This window comes from Cydia strobilella, chromosome 13 (genome assembly GCF_947568885.1).
Source record: "Cydia strobilella chromosome 13, ilCydStro3.1, whole genome shotgun sequence".
Classification (NCBI taxonomy): domain Eukaryota; kingdom Metazoa; phylum Arthropoda; class Insecta; order Lepidoptera; family Tortricidae; genus Cydia; species Cydia strobilella.
Window position 1 is genome coordinate 11,579,366 of NC_086053.1, and position 24,554 is coordinate 11,603,919.

Here is a 24,554-nt window from a genome sequence, read left to right on the forward strand (position 1 = left end):
TTAAATAATATATATGTGCTTACTTTTTGTGATAAGACCAATTGAAATGGGTTTAAATCGTTGGGACTGCCTCTCATGAAATTGCCGCCATGAAACCATACCATCGCAGGATACCCGCCTTCTATTTTGAAACCTGAAACAAAAACGTAGATTTGATCATATTCAATTATATTGCCAGTATCATCAGCACAGTTTTGAAAAGCTTTTGATACAAGTTTTTATTTAACTTGCAATGTTTGTATGTTTAAATGATCGGATCAAATCTTGAAAACTAAATTAGACCCACTTCCCGTTATTCAATTGAGCTGAGACTTCATATATATACTATGTAAGTTGGGTGACAATGCAATGATACGATGATAATTGACACAGGAGGGTCAGGAGGTGACCATAGGAACTCTGTGATAAAACAAGGTAAACTCATTGTGTCTGGGTTTATTAGAATTGCATCGATGACTATCGAGTTGCCTGTTGCAAGAAAAATACAGTCAGCGATAAAACACAGCAGCCACAAGCAGCCCTGCGTTGACTATTAATTGCAGTAGAAGAACCTGCTAGCGATGAGGTTTCACATCCCTACGAAAATGATTATTATAACGGAAATGTAATATACCTACAACTAGTAAGTATGATGACGTAGTATGTAGTATATACGTAGTTGTAGGTATAATAGTAAAGTATCCGTCACTGATGACTAAATATATAAGTATGTAGCTTTATCTTAAAAATCGTCCCCGCAATTAGCAAAATGACACATGTCCGAAATGGCGACTAAAACTTCGCCAGGAAGTTTTAACATCAAATTCATCATTCCAACATTTCCAACTCCTTCACAGGCCTACACGTCATATTTAGGTCGCAAGTGGGATTAAGGTCAGTAAAGTGGTTTATAACGAAGGGTTAAGTAAATTGGCACGGAATACTTGCATTAACGACTTGAGCCGTGAAGCCTATTTGCTGGCGTTGTGGTTCTAAGAACGTTACGTCATTATTGACCAAGTCATTAGGTCACTCGGTCAATTTTTGCATAATTTTTATGACACTGTATTTACAAGTAATGTTTTTTTTGCAAACTATATCGTGTTATAATTTAAGCTTTGCAAACACAAATTGATAGAAATAAACTATAAATAAATTTAAAGTTATTAATGCTTACTTGGCGTAATTTTGCAGATTATTATTGAAAGGTCGGGAAATAATTGGAATTGCCTACAGTGTGATATAAACGGGCGAAGCTTGGTTGATTTTTCTTACACAAGGCTGCAAATTCCTATTTTGGCAGACGTTTTTATAAATTGCTAAACCAACTTAATTTAAGTATCCTTTGGCAACATTTACGGCATTGTAATGCTTATCAAGGTGTCTTCGTTGGTATTATATTCATATAGGAATGTTCCTAGTATGCAGACATTTGCGACTTTTAAAATCATCTCGTTCTCCAGTGCCGTGATTTTTATGTTGCCTTTTGTAATGATAAATAGTATAAATACCAATAATCAAGTTCAGTTTAGATTCCGTCAACTCTGAATAGTCCATGCACCATGCGGGTGCTGCCTCTGTATGCGTCCCATGACACGGGCATGGGCAGCATCCGCTCACTCGGTGAACCCCTTACATCCCGTTAAAGTGTCAAAAGCGCCTCTACGTCTTGGGTTCAGCTCCGCGCACGCCTCCCAAATGTCCGGAACACCATTGTTCCATGTGGGTAAAAACAACTACTGCAATTTAGCCACAATGCATTCTTCATTCTAGGCACATAACTTTTTAAGTACTCATAAGATTAATTATTTTATTACAACAACCTGTAAGTACATTTTGTTAATTCCTAACATCATTAGAAGAATAATTAACATCAATTAAGTTATCGGTCGGCAGGAAAATGCCGAATCCAATACCTTCCCTAATGATTGTTCGATGTTATATAATTAATATTGAGCTAGCAATATTTCTTTCCATTCTTAAAATATTCTACAAGGTGCTTAAATAAAGTAATTTAGGAAATTCTAAAATTATCGTGACGTAAGTACTTATTTGTCGCAAAATACGAACCCGGTTTGAAGTCACAACCCTTGCATTTAAACGTTTCATGCCGCTGTTTTTAGAATATTTAAAACTTTTCAGTTTTATAAATCGTAATTATTTTAGAAGGCCGTTAGGGAAACAATCAAGAGTCATATGTAGTATACTGGGTTTTAGGTCAGTTGGGTTATAATAATATTAAATATGAGGTATATTTTTGACACATCTTTGCTACTTTTTGCAGACTTTTACTACTAGATATATGTGCTATGTTTCCCTCAAAATATTTTTTGGGTCCAAGGTACAACGGCTACCCTCCTGTTACATAATTGACACCAATCCTTTAGCCAATCCTATCAAAATCAACAAACTAATAGTTTAGTCCGATAAAGCTTAACGGAATTCAATTAAAGTACTATCATCCATCATGAAATTGGTATCAACTATAACTATGACTATAATAAAGAATAGTTGATACCAATTTCATTCCCATGAGCCAAAATGATGGCATTTTGTTATACTTAATTCGCGCATGAATTTCGCTCGTACTTAGGTATTCGTACATAACAAATGTCAAAGCCTCCATGCTGAAGTTCGTGATCCACTAGGTATAAGTCCGCCTGTCGCATCTGAGAACAATTTTCGCGTATTGGTTCCTAATCCATCGATTTGTCCACATTACGGAGTGCTCGTGTTATCGCCTAAAGGGTAAACCGATCGTTTGCCGTCGTGATGAATCGTCCGGGTGATTGGTTACACGAAGACCGTGTATCTAATGTTGGATATGTTTTACTAGTGTCGATATTATTCATTGCAAATAAAAATGTTACATATCTAGGGCATGCTCTCAGACATGACATTTAATCTACAACTGATAATAATAAGATTTGTTAAGAAAATGAAGAAGTAGTACGTTAAGTAGACGCCTAAGCAATCTTTTTTTTATTGTCATTAAAAAATAACAAAAAAACTATACTCATCCAATTTTCTTTTGGGTTTCTAATGTAATAGTGTAAGAGTTATAAGACAAAATTGTCAGTAAATATAAAGAACAAAACAAAACTATACTCATCCTTTTCTTTTCGGTGCTAGTGAGTACTAGTGTAAGACAAATGTAGTATTATTCTCTCTGTCTGTTTGAAATGAAACAGTCCTTTGAAAAACTACAGTATGATTCTCTTTGTCTATGTTTGAAATGAGACAGTCCTTTGACAAACTATAACCAGAAGATTCCTAAAGAAGTGGCAGCATACTACTTATTAGCAATGTCATATTTTACAAGTAAGACATTCTTTATTTTCCAAATATACAAAGAAAATGGAAAGACTGTGTTCTCAGCTTTGAGCACAAAGTTTATCAATACAGTTTAACAATTCCCGGCCTTTGTATTCACAACAATGTTTCATATCTAAACATTTTTCTAGATGCTGAAATTTATTTCTTTTCGTGTTTTACGTTTAAAAATAGTTCACATTACGACTTAAGAGTCAAGCAAGCAAGCAAGCTCGGCCGAATTGCACCTTTTCATACAAACGTAGTTCCGCTCTCATTATAAAACTACGTGTTGGATTGTAATTAATCTTTGCACATACAATGACATGAGGTATATATCTAGGTCTGTAACTAGCTCATACAGTGTGTAAATCTAATACGGGCAATAAATCAAACCAGATATAGAATTTATCCGTCTAATCATTAATTAAGAAGTTTTTTTAAGTTACACTTAATTATGACCGCGTATTTTTTTTTTTATAATTTACCGAGCAGCAATGTACTGCAAACATTAAGAAACATAAGATGACATGACATTACGAGATACGAGCTTTTTATAGTAACTGCCAACAAGCGTTGACAGTTACTTTAAAAAGCTCGTATCCCGTAACTTGTGTGGTGTATTACATTGCGGGCCGAATTATTTTGTATGGTTAAAATTTTCATTGTATTTCTAAGCAAAATCTATCTCAATATATTTCTTAGGTCCTATGCTAACCACCGTTTAAATGTTCGCCCGTATTAAATTTACACACTGTATAGCTCCAGTTTATAAAACAAACGAACTTGAGCAAAAACAAATTTTGTATGAAAAACTTAATTTCGCTGTATTTTTTTTACTATGGCATCTGAAGCTACATAAAATAATTACAGACATAGATAAACCTTATCCTATTGTAAGTACAAAGTTTCAGAGCAATCTAGCTAGTCGTTTTAAAATGAGAGCGAAACTACGTTTGTATGGAGAACCGAGCTTGCCGGGGACCCTTAATGTACAATAATAACTATATGTAGGCATATACGAAAAAGTACGGGAGTTACATTTTGTTCACTTTTGTATATGTTTTTATAAACATTTAAATAAAGAATGAAAGCGGTCGAAATTTAGTCACTGTGTTCTAGCTATCGTGAATATAATTTTATCATAAGTACTTACTTATTTAAAATCATTTCTCTATTCATAATTATGATGATTGTATACCAAATAATACGATCATAATACAGATGCCTTTAAAATTAGGGTTCTTATTTTTAGCTTTGAAATACAGTAATGTACTTTACAGTAGGATTCGAATCACATCAACCAAATTTTAACATCATTATTACTTAGATCATCATTTTCCAGTGTTCGAATGCCTTTCAAATTCTATGCATAAAAGAAAGTAGGTATAAAAAGTCAAGTGTCAGTCGGGGTCAGAGGATGGTAAAACCAAAACCAGCTCTGCAAGATATTCATTGTCACTCTTTATTAAATTTAAAGAAAGTTGGAACGCCAAATTAGAAATATCGGAAAATTAAATTTCGCTCCAGGAATATTTCATCCCGACAGGAAAACGAATTACCTATCCTCTAGTAGGTAACGATAATTTCTAGAGAACTTTGGGGCTGAAGTTATTGTTTTACGTTTATATAGGTACATAATTTAGTAATTATGGACAAATGAGTAATTATGTAACAGCGTGCAGGAGATCATTTTTTTTAGTCTCGATAGTGTTTGTAATTTGTATACCTGACGCGGTTCTATTTTAACCAATTTACATTATTTGCTAGTAAGTTATAAGAGATCAATTTAAATAATAATAATAATAATATTGCAGCCTATATACGTCCCACTGCTGGGCACAGGCCTCCTCTCATGCGCAAGAGGGATTGAACTATAGTCCCCGCGCTAGCCCAATGCGGGTTGGGGACTTCACATACACCTTTGAATTTCTTCGTAGATGTATGCAGGTTTCCTTACGATACCTAAGACGATAAGAATCAATTAAGAAAGTATTTATTGTTTCAATTACAATATGACTAAAATTGCCATCATAGTAAACTATGCTTTAAATTGCAACTTTCGAATATTATGCAAATATTAGTCACACCCAAATGGAGTTAGTTTTTGACGATAGTAATATTTAAGAGCTTCACGACTATAATTATTAAAATTCGATGACCGGTCTGGCCTATTGGGTAGTGACCCTGCCTGTGAAGCCGATGGTCCTGGGTCCTGGGTTCGAATCCCGGTGAGGGCATTTATTTGTGTGATGAACACAAATATTTATTCCTGAGTCATGGGTGTTTTCTATGTATATAATAAGTATGTATTTATTTATATAAGTATGTATATCGTCGCCTAACACCCATAGTACAAGCTTTGCTTAGTTTGGGGCTAGATTGATCTGTGTATGATGTCCCCTAATATATTTTTTTTTATTTATTTATTTATCCCCTCCCGCTCCCGGTCATTCCTGGTGCAAAGGTTATCTATTGCGATTCAACGCGGAAACGCAGCGCGCGTGTTGGGAACCTTTGCGCCTGGAATGACTTGTGGTGGGTTGTTTGATTAGTTATAATTTGTGTTAAGTGATGCAATTGAATGTATGTTATGTATGTAGTAGTTTTTAAGTTATTAACATTTATTTATAATTGAGAAGTTCTTAGTTAAGTAAATACTGACATTGTTTTGAATCTAGCAATTTATCAAGGAGATTGACAATGACGTCATCGAATGCGTCAACGCTGCAGTAGTAACGTCGCAACAGTAAAGCTGCTGCAGTCGCCATCCGAATGCCACCTTAACTTTTATTTTCAAGCTCAAAGCAAACAATGTAGTGTAATGTGCATACATTAACGAGATCCGAGCTACGTTGCCCTACTAAACAAGAAATTACAAAAATGCTAACATTCCTTAGCAATTACCCACGTGCATACATTCGCCTTACCCAGGCTAACAAGCCACATACATATAGGAAATTCTGTGTAGGACAGACGACTTTGCTTAGAGATTTAAAAAAGGAACCATTTTCCAGGTATCTACTTTAATTGGTCAACGAATTGCAACACGCAACGAAATGTACACAATTATTGTAGGTTAAATAATCACATTATGACACGAGATGCACTTTATAATCAACTTTTTTGTGTACTTTGTTTATTAACATTAAACGTTAAAAGTAGTAGTTCGCGGTGAGAGATCACGATCATGCTGTCACGTCGTTTTATGTGAAGAATTATCATTTCCATAATCAAGAGCAATATTAAAACAGAATTTATTTTGTTACCTTTTTCCGACGTTTCCAGCAAAATACGTCGGAAAAAAGGTAACAAAATAAATTCGTGATAGACCCAGTATAAATATGCTTTAATTAGTGGTCAAAACGCGAAAGATTTAAATGTTTTCCGTGTAAGACATTTTATTCATTCAATTAGGTATGTGCGTAGGGCTCTTCTTAAAATTCTTAGAGGGCGCTCATATAATTCGCCCGTGCGTCTCGCTTGCGCCAATACATGTACGAAAAAGTACGAGCAAAATGCACACGCTAATGATAACAAAATGACTTCAATTCCACATCAAAATGTAAGGTCAAATTAAATGGGCTTCCTAAGTATTACATATCAATTCTATTTTATTCTATAGGACTTGAAATCTAAATAAAAACCTTAGTTTAAAGGTTAATCCTTCGATATCAAAATTGAATGTATTTTTCATCTACTCAAAGGTTAACTGGAAAAGATCCCTTAAAGGGATAAGTTCGCCTTTGTACGGCCTGTGCCATATTAGTGTTTTTGTGTATTGTACAATAAATAGTTTATACATACATACGTTCACGTCATATCCATCGCTCCAAAAAACAAAGGCGCTTACCTTCAAAAGGTTTGGTTTTCATCACACAATTGAACCTGTTAGAAACCAATATTCATGCAAAACTTAAATAGACGTAAGACGTATCAATTTTCCAATAATCAAAATGGTTTCCGAGTCCCTTGTCAATCTCGTGACTTGCACGAAAGAGGAACAAAAGTGAAGCCTAAGTAAACTTGGGGTCGGTTCCCGAATCACGGTCACGTCTCGGCTTTTATATCCTGCCAAATATTAAGCAATAATTCACAGGGCAGTTTATTTAGTTTTGGGTTTATTCGTTTTTAATTGATCCCTAGATTCATAAGATTTAAGCGTTATTGGAGATCACGTTTATAATGCATGCATTCAGGCGATGCTAAGGTGGATGAGAAAATCGCTTACGATATTAAGTGATATTTGGGATTGGCCTTAAATTAGATTCCAAAAGGTTAGAAGGATATTTTATATTTAGTTACGTCTTTATGTATGTAAATAAGATAAGATGTATGTAATTTATTTAGATTATTTTGCTATTATTTAAATTTATTTCTGACAATCACAATGTAGATTCTTATAAATTGACATTAATGTAATTTGTACTGTAATCATATGTTGTGAAATAATATCGAATCTAATCCAAGTTCTATTTAAAATGATCCGCAATTTGAGCCCCGCTTCTGGTAAAATACTGGTGATGAATTTAGTTAGACATTTTTCTCTTATTATCATTTATTCTATTACGTGTCTTGACGTCATCCATATCCATACTAATATTATAAATGCGAAAGTCTGTCTGTCTGTCTGTCTGTCTGTCTGTCTGTGTGTAGCCTCTTCACGCTTAAACCGCTGAATCGATTTAGATGAAATTTGGCATAGAGATAGGTTGAGTCCCTGAGAAGGACATAGGATAGTTTTTATCCCGAAAATCATCTCTTAAGAAAGTAAAAAGCGGGGTGGAATTGAGATAATTAATGAAGTGTCTGCTAATTTGTGTGCAAAATATGCTCAAATTGAATAATTGCTATGAACATTTTTCCAGGCGCTATGCTTGCTTTAGCTGCTGTTAGTAAGTCCGCGCAGACGAAGTCGCGGGCAAAAGCTAGTATTAAATAAATATGGATGTGGTTGATAGCAGTTTATCTTCATGCATATGTAATGTATATTCATTTTATATTAAATAAATACGACATGTCTAAAACGTAGAAAAACGTGACGATTGGTAGAGACGGACCAAGCTAACTCTGCATGGCATTTGCAATGACAGAGGGAATGTACTGCACTTTTATTTATTTATTGATTTATTTATTTGGGGAATCAACAGCTATACAAAAAGTAATACATAGTAAACATAAAACATAGCCAGTAACAAATGTCCACAGTCATCAGAATGATAATATATCTTCGAATATAATTTCTTTGATACCTACTCGTCGTGTTTGTCCCCTGGTGACCCCCTGGCTTTCTCAATGTCATATCACAACAAAATTATTCATACTAATTTTATAAATGCAAAAGTTAACTCTGTCTGTCTGTCTGTCTATCTGTTACCTCTTCACGCTTAAACCGCTAAACCGATTTAGATGAAATTTGGTATGGATATAGTTTGAGGCCTGGAGAAGGACATAGGGTAAGTAGTTTTTAGGGTTCCGTACCCAAAGGGTAAAAACGGGACCCTATTACTAAGACTCCTCTGTCTGTCTGTCTGTCGCCAGTCTGTATCTCTTAAACCGTGATAGCTAGACAGTTGAAGTTTTCATAGATGATGTATTTCTGTTGCCGCTATAACAACAAATACTAAAAAGTACGGAACCCCTCGGTGGGCAAGTCCGCCTCGAACTTGTCCGGTTTTTATCAATCTTCATCATCATCTTCCACGGAGACGAACCATAATGCAGCACAATGCAGCCCGCACATCCAATATAAATGAAGACCGCGGTAACTCACGGCCGTCAATTAGTGGCCGGTGGATGGGGCGCCTGATTGCGCACATTTATCACTGATTGTAGGACAAAGCGAATTGGAAGGGTTGAGATAAGTTCCACAGGGAATAAATTTACAAAACCTGATATTTATAATATAAGATTTGTTTTGAAAAGGCATTTTGAATATCTGTTTTACAATTGAATAAATGTGAATAATTTTTGATAATTTTAACTTTAAAGAAATACTTTATAGGTAACATGTAACGTGTCTATCGCGATTTAATTTATTGACCATTTATTCACACGTTCCAATACAGTGAACACAGCTTTTGTAGTGGGCATAATAAAGTAAGTTAAGCTTTAGTTACAATAAAACGCTTAAACTGTCTCCACTTGTTTGCTTTTTATACGAACCTTCCACCGATCCCCACATGGCGACCCTGTCAGGATAAGCCATTTTACTGTCACTAGCAACTGCTGTGTCGCTTAACTTCAAACCTGGGTAAATCCATTCGACACTCTCAGCAAATATCTACCCTATTACCTCTTCTTAATACCAAAATCGCATAATCTGACCGATGGATTTACCCGAGTTTGAAGTAGTAGTAGTATTAGTAGTAGTAGTAAACTCTTTATTGTACAAATATACATATTAAAAATTAAATGGTACAAATAATAAGATGTACAAAGGCGAACTTATCCCTTTGAGGGATCTCTTCCAGTTAACCTTTGAGTAGATGAGAGGAGAAAGTGAAAAGAGGGTGACAAATGTAGCAAAATGTACAACAAGGTACCAGAAAGATAAAGGATATAAATACATACAAAATTAATAGGATAAACATATAATATATTACACAAAAAGGAATGGGGAAAATACACTAAAAATTGGAAAGAAGTAGAAAAATATAAAGATACATACAATACAAATATAGGCACATTAATCAATCAGATAACCATAGCTTCTTTAACCTCTCCTTGAACGACGCAAGCGATTGCGCCTGTCTGAGCGAAACTGGCAGCTCATTCCACAGCTTCACTGAACGCACTGCGAAGGACTTGCTGTATCCACGAGATTTGTGAGAGGGGATGGCAAGTGATAAATTCGCGCTAGAATGGAGACGGTGGCCACTGCCTTCAGCCAGAAATTGAAATTTTTGAGAGAGGTATACAGGAGAAGAAGGTGTAAAGTTAAGCGACAACAGACGTCTCAGCAGAAGATATAGGGTAAACTTGTATAACTACCCAACTAAAGTCTATCTATAGAATTTGAGGCAGGCATCACATATTTATACCTGACCTTCCATGACGCTTATGTTATTGTCAACGATACTCACAAATCCGATGATAAGGTCAACCGGGATTAACGCAACTATGAAGTTATTGCGTCTATTTAGTTTTTTTAAACAACGTGATTTACAGTCCCGGGTCAGACCCGTCATCTAGTAATAAATAAAAGCCTGATGCTATTCGCTACTCTATTTTGGATAAGTTTTCCTTTTTTTCTAATTATTACACTGAAAAGGAAAAGTAATGTTCTAGATTTAAAAGCAATATTCAAAGTACTTTGACACTGCGGTAAAATATAAGCATATCAGTGTAAAATATCGCCTGCTCTGGCCGGGGGCAGCAGCGTTCGAACGACACAATTTATAGCTAACAATATTTGAATAAACAAAGCTTTCTTTGCGGATTGCTTTGTGTTGTGTGTGTATGTAGAATATTTGGCAACGGTTTATAATATACCTAATATACAAAAAATTCAGTTCATGAAAGTCAACCAAGTACTACAATTAACAAGGTAAATACCATTTACAGTACATATGGTGCTACTTTCTCGCACTAGTGCGGAAAAGAGCACTTTTCGTGATTATGTCGAAAGTTTAAAAGGGCCATATGTACTGTAAAACGTTATACGATACACGTGCGAATAGGTAATTCGCAACTTGTGTCGATTTAAAACACTCCCTGCGGTCGTGTTTTAATTTATCGCCACTCGTTTCGATTTTCCTCTTTTCCGCACTTGTATCGTAAATAACTATAACCACATAAAATATATTTCTGGTCAGGCTTTACTTAAGTTACGTGCACATTCCACCGGTCAGGTAAGTCCAATTTTACGTTTCCAAGATATATTTAAGTAGCCGTATGGTGACCGTTTACATTACGTAAATAACTAAAATGTCTTTTTATGGGGGCTGTCATTCTTCTCTATTTAATGTAGAGTTCAATAAAAATGGCAAATAACGTAAACACACCAATAATTTACCTTCATTTCTTCGTAATCTCGCACTTTTTGTGCACAACCATGATTTTATCAACAGTTTATATACATACTTAAATATTTTATTCATATCTATTACTAGTTAACATATATGTTAGTTCTTTATTTAACATATATTTCAATGAAAACAACCATCGTAAAACTTTTAAGTTATACGTCAAATGTTAACAAAATCTGCTTACATTATTTTATTTGCAATATCTATTGCACTCCACTTTACTAACCACTATTTTTTTTTAACTAAAACTGTTGTTTCAACAAACATTCGATGACTCATTCTTTCGTCATTTTGTTATTTATTTTATGATCATTGTCAAGAGCGCGCTGCTATTCTCATGTATAGGGTGGCAGATCAGTATACTATGAAAAAATTCCAGGGAAATTCCGCAACATGGTGCGTGATCATATATTCCTGGTACAGTAAAAACTTAACAAAAACATTATATTTTTATTTAACGGCGCTTTGTAGTATTAACTTTCATTTCACCTGGTCATGCAGATACCTCACTAGATAAGAGTCACTAGGTAGACGGTCGGAAGGCAAATATTAGTACATTACGATACAAGTGCGAAAAGTAGGAAATTCGCAACAACACAATTTTAAATCAAAAAGAATTGCGAATTACCTATTCGTGCGGTGTGTATCGTACAACGTTTTATAGTACTTACATATGTACATATGGCTATCATACGTACTTTAAAAATGGCTTTTCATAAACTCTAAGAACAAATTAAATTATTTTCTATGAAAATATTTTAATTTGTGGTTTTTCAAGCAGACACACTACTATTTAAACTATAAACTTAAATAAATATCATATACGAAGGAAAAAATGACCAGGCCAGGGGGCGCCACAAGCCTTCGGGAATTGTCATATACTTGGAAATTTCGACCCATGCCACCGTGGCCGGATAGCCGAGCGGTTCAGGCACCTGTCCGGTAAACGGGGTACGCTGGTTCGATTCCAGCTCTGGACACTGGAGGCTTTGGTCATTTTTTCCTTCGTATATGATATTTATTTCAGTTTATGGCTTTTCATAAAACTGAAATTTCAATTTTCCACTCCACAAACAGGCACATAATTATATTGTGTACCATTTATTCGGGATAATAATGAGTTGTACTTATTAATTATATTCTCCCATACATAAAGATTCAAATACAACCAATACATACATTGAAATTTTCATAGATATGTGACAAACAACCAAACCAATACAAAGCAAACCAATTAGCTTAACAAACCATAAACCAACTTTACGAAACCGATTTTTCCGCTACAAATAATCTAAACATATTAATTCTACCTGGATTTATTACTCACTACGAAAGTCGCCACATTCGAAGCTAGCAAAATGCGACTAAAATGGCCCTCCCCGTATTGGCCCTAGAAAACGACCGTCTTATCTGATCGAGGGGGAACCTTGTGAATTTTGAAAACTAGGTTAATGAAGGACTACGTATGCCCATTTTTATTGTATTTTATTATTTATGAGTGATATTGTAGTGTATTTAAATGTATCGTCACGGCAACTTATTTATGCAGCTAATCCCTTAGTCATAAGGATCAGGTTTTTTTTTGTTTTCGTAATTTTGTGCTTAAGAGATTTCTGAGATTATTATACGAGGTAAATAAGATATATTTAAGAGCCTAATTTATTACCTGCTCAGGCTGAGCTCTAAGTATCTGCATGAAGAATGAGTTATTTAAATTCTTTAATTTATTACCTGACTTGGTTATCACTTAGTCAGACTTTCACCGCCTAACTTGACGTTCAGTCTATAAGTTCTAGAACAATTTGAAGAGACAAGTAGCGATAAGAACCCTACTCATTGGATAAATATAGCCTTAAACTTTTAACGGAGGAAATTTAAACAGTTTCACAATTCAAGGCTCATTGCCACTTCGTAGCCCTAAAATAAAATTCTACTTACGACAAAAATTTGTAGGTAGGTACGAATACGAAACTATATGATTGGGATTTAATTATTTACATCCTCGAGCGGCATTCAAACCTTAAAAATGGGATATTAAATAACTAAGTATTGGTAAGCTGACTTCTATCTTATCGCACCTTTACAAGCACGATGCACGGAGATCAATTCGACATCAATTTCTAAGTTCGAAATATTCGATTGATCTCCTTGTGGAGTGGAACCAATTCGAGGGTATGAAAGCATTTAGTATTACAGTTATCTACACTAATGCGTGTAATGAATTGGTTGCTTTTTACTTATGTATACTACCAACGTTTTATAATATTTGAAAAAGGTCTAAAGCTGAATGTTGTGAAACATATCCAGCAAAATTAAAGAGAGCCTTAGGGTTAAAATGAATTCTATGTGTATTCCCTGATATTCTCAAAAATACTTAGTAATAAAGAAGCATAATTTATTTTCTTTAAAAACGATTTTTTGTGTAACTTGTTTTGCTTCTTTCTTTCATTACATATTACATCAATCGCATATTGATTTGACGATTGAAAACTTTATTCAGGCGTTCCGTAATAGAAAGTAATATACCTTGTATAATATCCTCCGTAAGGAACGCGCATGTATTCAGATTTTCAGAACTGTATTTAGTTTATATTACTTCTAGCCGCCCAGAAACCTACAAAGAAACATTCTATTCCAGATTATATTTAGCCTTATCAGACATATTTTGGACATAATTGTCTTCCTGAAACAATCGAAAGAAGATTACATAACAAAGTAGTCATAGAAACTCACCATCAGGAACGTAAATGTTCAGGTATAGACAATCTTCACTGAATTCTTTCTTCCTAGGCTCATCCAATTGATCCTCAAGCAGCGTAGCAAACAGTTTATCATGCTTACTTAACTGCACTCTCTGCACAACTCCCTCTTCCTCCTTAGGCTCACTCTGCATACAATCAGGGGCAAACGTCGTTGCATTTCTCACATCCTCCCAAGCCGGCAAAATTGTGTAATCTGGTGCCTGGAATCTTCTTGATTCAACCGGCGGTTGGGCGTAAGGGATTCCTAGATACGCGGCGATTCTCTTTGTTCGAAAACGCGTCATATAAACTCCTGATATCGTCCCTTGGTTGACTAGAGTAATCTGTTTTGGCTCCCTAGCTGACAACACTAAGTTTATTGACAACAAGAGTAAAGCTACGCAAATCATGTTTTAACTGGCCACAATAAAAATAAAACTAGCACAAACACTTTTTCATTTTCAAATATCGAATCATTCAAATTCTATGTGCATCAGTTTGAAACAGTTTCAGTATTGGTGGGTGCTCGTGTTCGAAGGTGGTGCGTTACTGTTCTCGTGCTGACTTCGGCCCGTAAATATGGGGGTTGGTGGTTGTTATAGCGACCAAGGAATAGCTTTTGTGTACCGCAAGTCTCGTAGAAGTGGCTGTTTGTTTAACGTTTTGAGAGGAACGTAATTTGAATGGCGGCGCGTAATTGAATTGACGGAATATGTATAGACAATGCACTCCATAAAAAATGCCTTCATAAAATCGCTTTTTTCATTTTTCATTTTTTTTTTAATTTTGCTTGTCTACAAATATTCTTGAGTACTAAATATTCGATTATATGGATATTTTGTACGACAGATGAGTGCAAGACCTAAAGTTTCTTGGAGAAATGTTATCATCATTAACGTTAACTGTATCGACTAGTAGAATAAAATAGAGGATGTTTATTTTTTGGAATTTTTAGTCGGTTCGATTCCCAGCCAAAACAAGCAAATTAAAAAAAAATTGTTTTGTTCCTTTAAAAAAATAAAAGAACGTTTCCTTTAAGTAAAATGAGCTAAGACTTCCGGTTCGAACGCCATCTTGATAGTAGCCTCGTGATTAATTCCTTTGTTTTTTGCTCATTAATATTGTTTAAAGTGTAATATCGATAGCTTTATTATACAATAATCTAATGTGGTAGTGTGCAGTGAATGGAGAATTAATCTCAAAGCGTGTTTAACCACCATTTTGGAGTCAACGGCCGGTAGTCCACGTGCTTCTCGTAAAATCCAGCTATCGGTTTTACGAGACAACTACAACAACCACCGAACAGCGTCGTGCTCTAAGAGCATCTATTTTGTTCCTACCCTTTTACGTGACATTGGCTACGGGCAACACCGCCCTCAAGTCCATCAAGAAAAGAAGAAAAGAAAAGAAGAAAATGAGCTAACTTAAGGTTTTAAGGTACTTACCCTCCAGGGCCCATAATTTTTTTTCACATTGTATAGTATAAAAAAAATTAAGTTAAGTAAATTGTTGAGTTTGTACTATCGTTATACATATAATTACTGATTACTTATAGTTTATTTGTGAAAATTACGAAAATATCATACTTTTTCGTAATCCAGTAGATTTCTTAAGGCAGGCTATATTGTATACATAAGAATATATCTATCCACCAAATTTTATCCAAATCTGACGAAAAATTCGACAACTAAATAAAAAGCGGCCCAAATATTAAAATATTGTCAATTCTAGTAGTGTATAAGTAAATGTTTGCAAGCAGCGGGGCTCGCGTGACCGGAGTTGAGCTTTAGCGTCATTGCATTTGCTTCTGTTTCTTACGTACCTCATCTTATAGAGGTCGGGGCGGTTTTACTTATACTTAAATAAAATAAATATATTGGGACAGTCTTACACAAATTTATAAATAAATATTATAAGACAATTTTACACAGATCCTAGTCCCGCGGTAAGTAAAGCTTGAGTTGTACTGGACAACTTAGGTATATAGTATATATAATAATTATACTCTTAGTTAAATATAAATACATAGGAAGAAACATTCATAATGACCCCTCTGACAAAAGGCAGAATGGAAGGCCTACGCTCAACTGTGGGGATCTTAATGTGGGACCTCTTGTTGACGCGCGGTATCCTGAGCTCGTTCACCTGAAGCGCTCGCCTGGCATGCTGGAGCTCCGCGGCCAGATGCCCGATAATTGTAAATTCAATATACGCGATATAATCCGTTTTTATAGTTTTATTTCATGTGTTAAAATTGTTAAATATCAAACGGTGTCGCCAACGCCATCTACCCGAGTATAGGCCAAAGGTGTGGCGCCATCTATTCGGATACCTTTTTCTTGATTTCCGAGGCACATTTTTTCCTTAGCCTTTACTTATTTTATACGGAGTTACATATATCTTTGATGATGAACTTAAGATTACATTTTCCTTTTAATTCGCAGAGTTAAAATGTCGTTTTATCATAGTTGGTCGGAAAATAAATATAGTAGTTAAATTTTGTCCCTTTATAGTATGGATGGTATAGAAAGGATGCCAATCTCTTATGGCAGAATTGTTGCAAAAGTGACCGCTTTCAGCTTTAAATAATAGTTCCTAATCTCTCCGGTGGCGCTAGTTAGGCTCTGGGACGTGAGTATAACATGTAAGGCAACAAATAACCCGACCAAATTACGTAAAAAAAAATTGAATAAATAAATAATAAATTAAATAATCTATTATTGGTATAAATAAATAATCAAATAACAAAGAAAAAACTAATTATATTTTCTTCTGACAAAATCAAAGAATAACATTTCACATCAGTCAGTTTTCTTTGATAAAAAACGAGAAGTACATAATCGGCTTAGCGGCCTGCGTTCGCAGGCGGACGTAAGCCGACCAAAGAGGTTCGCCACATCAGCCCCCCCCCCAGACCTTTAGGGTCGATAACGTAACGGGAACCAAACCTGACGACCAGAGCGGGTCTTCCTAGGTTCGGCGACGCGAGGAGCAGGGGGAACTATTGCGGGTGCTGTTGTAGCACCGGGAACCGGAAAAGCACTAGAACTACCTGGTTCATCCGACAAGATGTACGCTGGTTTGACTCTATCAATTGAAACAGAAACAGCCTTTCCTGAAATGTCGATTACAAAATATTTATCATTCCTTTCTAAAACAAGGTAAGGACCGGCATAAGGAGGCTGTAGCGATTTGCGCACCAGATCTTGCCTCACAAATACATGTGTAACCGTAGACAGATCCTTAAAAATAAAAACTTTTGCAGTACCATGGCGGGCTACGGCAGAAGGCTGCAATTTTCTAATATGTAAACGTAACCTTGCTAAGAAATCTGTATAGTCAGCAAATCCGTCAACTGAATGTTCGTTGAAAAAGTCCCCAGGGAGCTTAAGCGCTTCCCCGTAAACGAGTTCAGCGGTAGACGCGGATAAATCATCCTTCCAGGCACTGCGAATGCCTAGCAGTACAAGTGGAAGAGATTCTGTCCAAGTATCGTTTGCATGACACATAATCGCTGCCTTAAGCTGACGATGAAAACGTTCGACTAATCCGTTCGCCGCTGGATGGTATGCAGTCGTTTTTAAATGATTAAAGCCAGTTAATACCGAAATCTGACGGAACAAGTGAGAGTCAAACTGTTTACCTCTGTCCGTAGTAACCCTATCTGGGCAACCGAATCGCGCTATCCATGTGGTGATAAATGCTATAGCCACGCTTTCCGCTGTGATGTCTACTATCGGTACTGCCTCTGGCCAGCGAGTAAATCTATCGACTGCGGTAAAACAGTACCTGTACCCGTCTGAACTTGGCATCGGACCTATTAAATCCAAATGGACATGTGAAAACCGCGCTGAAGGTGTCTTGAATTCGTGAACTGGTGCATGAACGTGTCGAGAAATTTTTGATTTTTGACAAGCGACACAAGTGCGCGCCCAGGTGCGACAGTCTTTCCTGACCCCCGGCCAGACGTAACGTTCAGTCACCAATTTAATTGTAACTTTTGCACTAGGATGACTGAGCCGATGAAGGGAGTCAAAAACTGTTTTCCTAAGCTTTGGCGTTATATAAGGCCGTTTCACAGTCCCGGATACATCGCAAAACAGTTTAATTTTACCAAAAGGTACTTGTTTAAGTTTTAGAGATGAACCGGTTTTGAATAAATTTTGCAGTTCCGTATCCGCGACTTGAGAAGCGGCTAAAATATCTAAGTCTAGACCATTCGTTATGGCGTCGGTCCTCGAGAGAGCATCGGCCACGACATTGTCTTCACCAGCGATGTACCTAATGTCTGTGGTAAATTGTGAAATAAAATCTAGGTACCTAAACTGGCGAGGCGAACATGAGTCATAGGATTTTTTAAAAGCTGATATTGAGTTTTTGGTTTCGAAAAATCTTGAATTGCCCTAACTTTGTCGCGTATAGGTTTATGGTCGGTCATGATAAAGAATGGTTTCAATTCGATCATGTGACGGAAATACTTCACTGATTCGTAAATCGACAATAATTCCCGGTCATAGGCACTATATTTAGTTTGCGCTACGCTTAATTTTCTAGAAAAGAAACCGAGCGGTTGCCAGTGGCCTTGCACTTTTTGTTGCAGGACCGACCCAATAGCAAAATCGGATGCGTCACTAACAATGGCTAACGGAGCCCGGGGGTCTGGGTGGGCTAACAGGGTCGCACTAGCAATACTCTGTTTACAAGCGTTGAAAGCTCTTTCCAACTCAGTAGTCCAAATGATTGTGTTGTTGCTTTTGACAGAAGTCCCACTAAGTAGCGCATGCAAGGGAGCTTGCATTTTTGCGGCGTTAGGCATAAAACGCCTATAGAAATTAATCGCGCCAAGAAATCGCCTTAAATCTCTAAACGTTTTTGGTTTCGAAAAATCTTGAATTGCCCTAACTTTGTCGCGAATGGGTTCTGAACCTTCAGAAGAAACCAGGTAGCCCAGAAACTCTATTTCCGGTACAGCGAACAAACATTTGTTAGGGTTTAGCAGAATGCCGTGTTCGCTAAAGCGTTTGAAAATTAAACGTAAGTGTTCCTCGTGCTCCGTTTCGTTCGCGGAAGCTACCAAGACATCGTCAATGTACGAAAAACAACAATCGAGCCCTCGCAAGACCTCGTCCATGAAGCGCTGAAATGTTTGCGCTGCATTCCGTAAGCCAAAACTCATGAACGGGAATTCGAAGAGCCCGAAAGGAGTTGTTATTGCTGTTTTAGGAATGTCTTCTGGCGCGACGGGAATTTGATTATAGGCTTTTACCAAGTCCAACTTACTAAATACTTTACAATTATAAAGATTGTGCGAAAAGTCTGCAATGTTGCGTACCGGGTAGCGATCTGGTACCGTACGCGCGTTGAGTGCGCGGTAGTCACCACAAGGACGCCAACCTTTGTCCTTCTTGGGTACCAAGTGAAGGGGAGATGACCACGCGCTCTCAGACCGCCGCGCGATACCCGTACGCTCCATATCTTCAAATTCCTGTCGCGCAATTTTTAAACGGTCCGGTGCTAGTCGTCTAGGTCGCGCAAAAACCGGAGGGCCGGATGTTGTCCTGATATAATGCTGCGTGGTATGTTTACAAATACACTCTTGCGGGCTACCAATCGGCCTCAATATATAAGGGTACTCCGCCAACAGCTTATGGTAGGCAGATTTACCCGTGATCACTCTAATTGTCGGACAAGAAACAGGAGCAGCAACACCGGCTGATGCAAGCGAAGTTGTATTGTCAATTAAGCGAGAGTTTCGTATGTCTACCAACAAATCGTAAAAAGATAAAAAATCAACTCCTATAATTGGTTTGCTTACGTCCGCAACCACAAAACGCCAAACAAAAATACGTCGTAAACCTAAATCAAGTGACAAACTTAAATAACCATAAGTTGCAATAATTGTATTATTCGCGGCAAAAAGTTCGTAGTCCGTTCGACAACGTCTTTGTCCACGCAAAAAACTTACTGGAAAAACACACAAATCTGATCCTGTGTCGATCAAAAATTGAAGTTTAGTTGTAGTATCTGTGACAAACAAACGGATAGATATTGAATCACACTCACCGTGTTTGTCACTAAGTTTACCAGTCGCATGGAGCGACTGTTCATCTAGTTTTTTGGAAAACTACATGGTGGAATGCACTTATCTGCTCTGTTACCGAAGGTGAAGTGATACCAGCAATACTGTCTGTCGTTGTCTGCACGGAATCGACCTCTAGCCTGGTTGCGTTGGGTAGGACGGGACCATGTCCTCGGTCTAGTGTCGCGACGTCGCGTAGATGTTGACAGCGCCTCTAGCTTCGTAGTCAAGGCTTCAATTTTCTGGCTTAGCTCGTCTACAACCGACGTCGGAACAGAAGATGTCGACGCGACTGAGGCATGAAGTGTAGTAGTAAATGAGTTAGTTTCGTACGCCTTATCTGCCATTTCAGCTAATTTATCTAAAGACACATTATCATCTTGCATGGCAATCAGGCTTTGCAGCAAAGACGGTAGACGGTTTGACCATACCGTGCGTAAAAATTCGTCTGGGTACTCGGAGCCGGCGAGGTTACGCAGGTGGCGCAGAAACTGGCTCGGCTTTCTGTCGCCGAGTTCCTCCGCAGTCATAATCTGTTTGAGTTTTTCACTACGCGATGCCGATGTACGGGCAATTAGCTCTCGCTTCAAAGTTGCGTACTTGTTATCGGTCGGCGGACTTACGATTATGTCTTGGACTTCGGTGGCATATTTTGCTTCCAAAACTGATATAACATGGTAATACTTGGTGGAATCTGCAGTAATTCCTGCAACTTCAAATTGGCCTTCTATTTGTGAAAACCATAATGTCGCGTTGTCTGGCCAAAACGGTGGAATTTTCACGCTAACGCGACACACTGCCGAATCGCCTACTACTACATCTGGCATTCTGTATAATTTGCTGGCACTATTCTGTTACACAGCACACAATATTCGATAATTTATGTCGTGAGTCACCAGTTGTGGGACTTCTATTTTTGGTATAAATAAATAATCAAATAACAAAGAAAAACTAATTATATTTTCTTCTGACAAAATCAAAGAATAACATTTCACATCAGTCAGTTTTCTTTGATAAAAAAACGAGAAGTACATAATCGGCTTAGCGGCCTGCGTTCGCAGGAGGACGTAAGCCGACCAAAGAGGTTCGCCACAGTAGTATTTCGGTGTATGGTGGCGCCGCCTAATTACTGTCTTTTGATGGACACTTTTCATACATAGAGATTTGGCTCCTTTATATAGTCTCCATGCTTTAAAGCAAACAAAGATGTCAAAATGACAGATAAAAGTTTGTCAGATTTGACAAACGTTTATGAATAACGCCATATAAAATATTAATAAATAATCATGTAGGTTAATACCTACAAACATGATAGGTAAATCGAAACGTAAAATTAATGCAACATTTCTTTATTTACATTTAACGAGGGTGAGCAATAATAATATCATTCCCTGCTGAAAATACTCGTACACTTCGTATTATTTTTTTGGCTTCACTTTGCTATTAAACGATAATAGGAGATCCTCTTACAAATTAGGAACTTATTTCTATTCTATTAAAATCTATCTAAAAATATCACACAGTCGTTGCCTCCAGGAAAAATATTTATAAATAATTTAATTTGAGATAGTATCAGCGATTAGAAAAATCCATTCTATTTATATAATCCACTAGGTAACGGAAACGATATAAATGTAATTTATACTCACAGGACTATATTTATACTGAAATCTTACATTGTGGGCTTTACCAAAAGGCTCGGGTAATACTAGTTATATCAAATCCTGTAAATAAAAATAATATAATATGCAATTTAATATAATGTAATTTTATAATTTAATGTTTATGTTATAGTATAATATTTTGTATTTTTGTTTGACATGTAAATGAAATTATCAATAAATCATCTGAAACCTGAAATTTGACCCGGGTAAACTTGAGTTTAATTAACCTTTTAACATTACCCGTAACATATATACCACCGACCAATGGGTCTTTACCAAATATATATTTTATTCTCATTTGTTATTAACGTTACTATACATCCATTTATTTAAGAGTAAAACTAAAAGTAACTAAGAATAACAACTTATAAATAAATAAATAAATGAAAAAACAAAACTACTCTTAATTAAAAAACATCTAAATAAGGCCCCCGCGGCATTGTGCCAAAGATGCTGGCAGCATTCCCTCGCTGAATGGCAATACTTATGCGCTGCGAGAGAAAGCCGCCAGCTCTCTGGTCACCGGTTGCGTCGACGAGCTTTTTGCTAAGTTCTTTAAAAAGAACTTTTGCGCTTGGACCCCACGGCCCCAGTGTCTCGACACCAAATGCCACAAAGTGGTATTGTGGGCCGAGACCTCGGTACTTAGCGAACTTTTTGCCTTCAGCCGTCTCGGCAGCCGCCCCAGCCCTGAATTTATAGAATTTGCATACCTATATTGGAAATACTGCAGTCGAAGTATACGATAGCATGTCGTGCGACCGGGCAATAATATCGAGAGTGCGCCCTTTCACACTGCGGCATGCCGCGTGCCGGCCGCCGCTACACATGTGCATGATGTGCACACTTTATGTTAATGTACACTCGAAAGCTGTGAATCGGACTGTGTATGATAAATTTTAAAAACGTGACAATTTATTATTGAGGGTATGAATTTAAGTTTGACACTGAAACAACATACGTGACAATTAGGTAGTTGTGCATGTTTTACCTACCACTTTCTCATGTTCATACCTCACTCATGCCCTACGGTTCGAATCGCGGGAGACGTGTTGGGTAGGTACCGTACTTAGGCTACGACTAATTTCTCTCTCCCTTCAAATAGTATTACATTGTCCTGTCATTTCTTTCATGTTCATGTACATGCATCGTGTCAATTCATTCGGTATACAAAACCCCGAAAAAAAATGTTTTAATAAATTTTCAGTTTTCGCTTATACCTCTTTCACATAATTTTTTTTTCTATAAAAACGACGACGACAATCAAATTATAATGAAACGTTGAAACGTACACTGTATTTTTTTATATGTTTTTGTTATAATTACTCGTAATTTTATAATTATCAAAACATATGTATTTTAGTATTTTAGATTATACAGTAGTTCACAAATACTTAATGGATGATTGATGTTTGAAAAGTTGGTTAGAAAAGTTCCGACCAACTCCCAAATACATGCATACATTTTTAATCCGTCGGAAAGCAAAATCTGCTTGCTGTCTTGATTGTGAAGACTAGAGGTTTCAAATAATATTAGAAATGTTCTATTTGAAGCTTACATGAGGGAGCAGAGAGTCTATTTTCCTTCAAGAACCATTGTAGTTAAGACCTTTTGAGTGTCTCTTCACGATTTGCGGATACGTGACACTTTAGAATTTCGGGGCGCTGTCGAAACTTATACTCCCAATTTTGGGAGTCCCAAAAGAGTTCGATTTATAGTTGACTGAACGCAGCAAAATGAATAAAAATACCTACGCTGTCTTTGCTACAATTCCTCTGGGTTTTAATGGATACACGTTTTTAGGATTTTATATGTATTGAATTCTTTGTTCACGTTTTCAAATTGGCTCACGTTCAATCCGTATAATCAAATTCACTTGTATGTGCTGTATTCATTGGTTTATATCTATTGTAGTCCTAACTATATATTGCCTTTTATCAAGCTCTTTATAAATTAGTGCGTTTTCTCCACAGGCCAATTCGAATGTACACTAACATTAGAATAATATTTGAATGACGCCATTTAGTTATCGTGCATCTCGCTCGCGCCAATACAAGTACGGACAAGTAGGAGCAAAATGCACGATATCTAAATTACATCATTTAAATATTATTATGGTGTCAGTGTACGTTCGAATTGACCTGCCAGAGTAAACACAAAACTTTTAAATTTCTGTGCAATTGGCTGAAATAAACATTGTTTTTCGTTAAAAATTGGTACTACGAGTATATTCTTTTTATTATTTTTCTTCTTTGTATTCTCGTGCGGGTTATATAAACGTACTCAAAACTTCTAATCCCCCTGATTGATGTAGCCTGCATCTTCAATCATGACGCCTTAATAAATCACACCCGGTTGCTCTGGCCAAGTATTCCTATCCCTTACCAAGCGCTAAGTACTAGCAGCCTTTAAGGAGTTTAAGAGGTTACCAGTGTATGGCCTTTAGATCTTATTTTTATTAAGTACAGACTAGTTGTTGAGCCAACTCTAGTTTTATCTTGTTAAAATAAAGCTCACTGATTTAGTAACAACCGATTCACGTTTACAAGTAGCCTCTTAGATACAACGGCACACCAATAATAAGCGAGCATGTCGCTCGTTTCTTCCCAGAACCTGAAAAATCTGTAATGAGTTACCTTTTGAGGTATTTCCTTTTCGCTACGACATGCGCTTTTTCAAGAAGCTGGTAGGGCAGGGCGGGGACAATTGCAAAAAGTCAAATTTCTTGAAAATTAGAATCCCCATGCAT

At 36.7% G+C, this 24,554-nt stretch overlaps 1 protein-coding gene and 1 long non-coding RNA gene across 2 annotated transcripts in view; one reads left to right on the forward strand and one right to left on the reverse strand.

The window, feature by feature from the left end:
- The window catches only part of LOC134746848 (fatty acyl-CoA hydrolase precursor, medium chain), a 30,257-nt gene extending 15,515 nt beyond the window's left edge, over positions 1-14,742 (reverse strand). The window contains exons 1-2 of the mRNA XM_063681415.1: positions 14,055-14,742; positions 24-133 (exon numbers count right to left, since the gene is read on the reverse strand). Of these exons, the coding sequence (XP_063537485.1) occupies positions 24-133; positions 14,055-14,472 (528 nt within the window). The 5' untranslated portion in view covers positions 14,473-14,742. The remainder of the gene's footprint in view (positions 1-23; positions 134-14,054) is intronic.
- Positions 1-24,554, forward strand: part of LOC134746858 (uncharacterized) — a 353,422-nt gene that overhangs the window by 3,459 nt on the left and 325,409 nt on the right. The gene's annotated exons all lie outside the window — the stretch shown is intronic.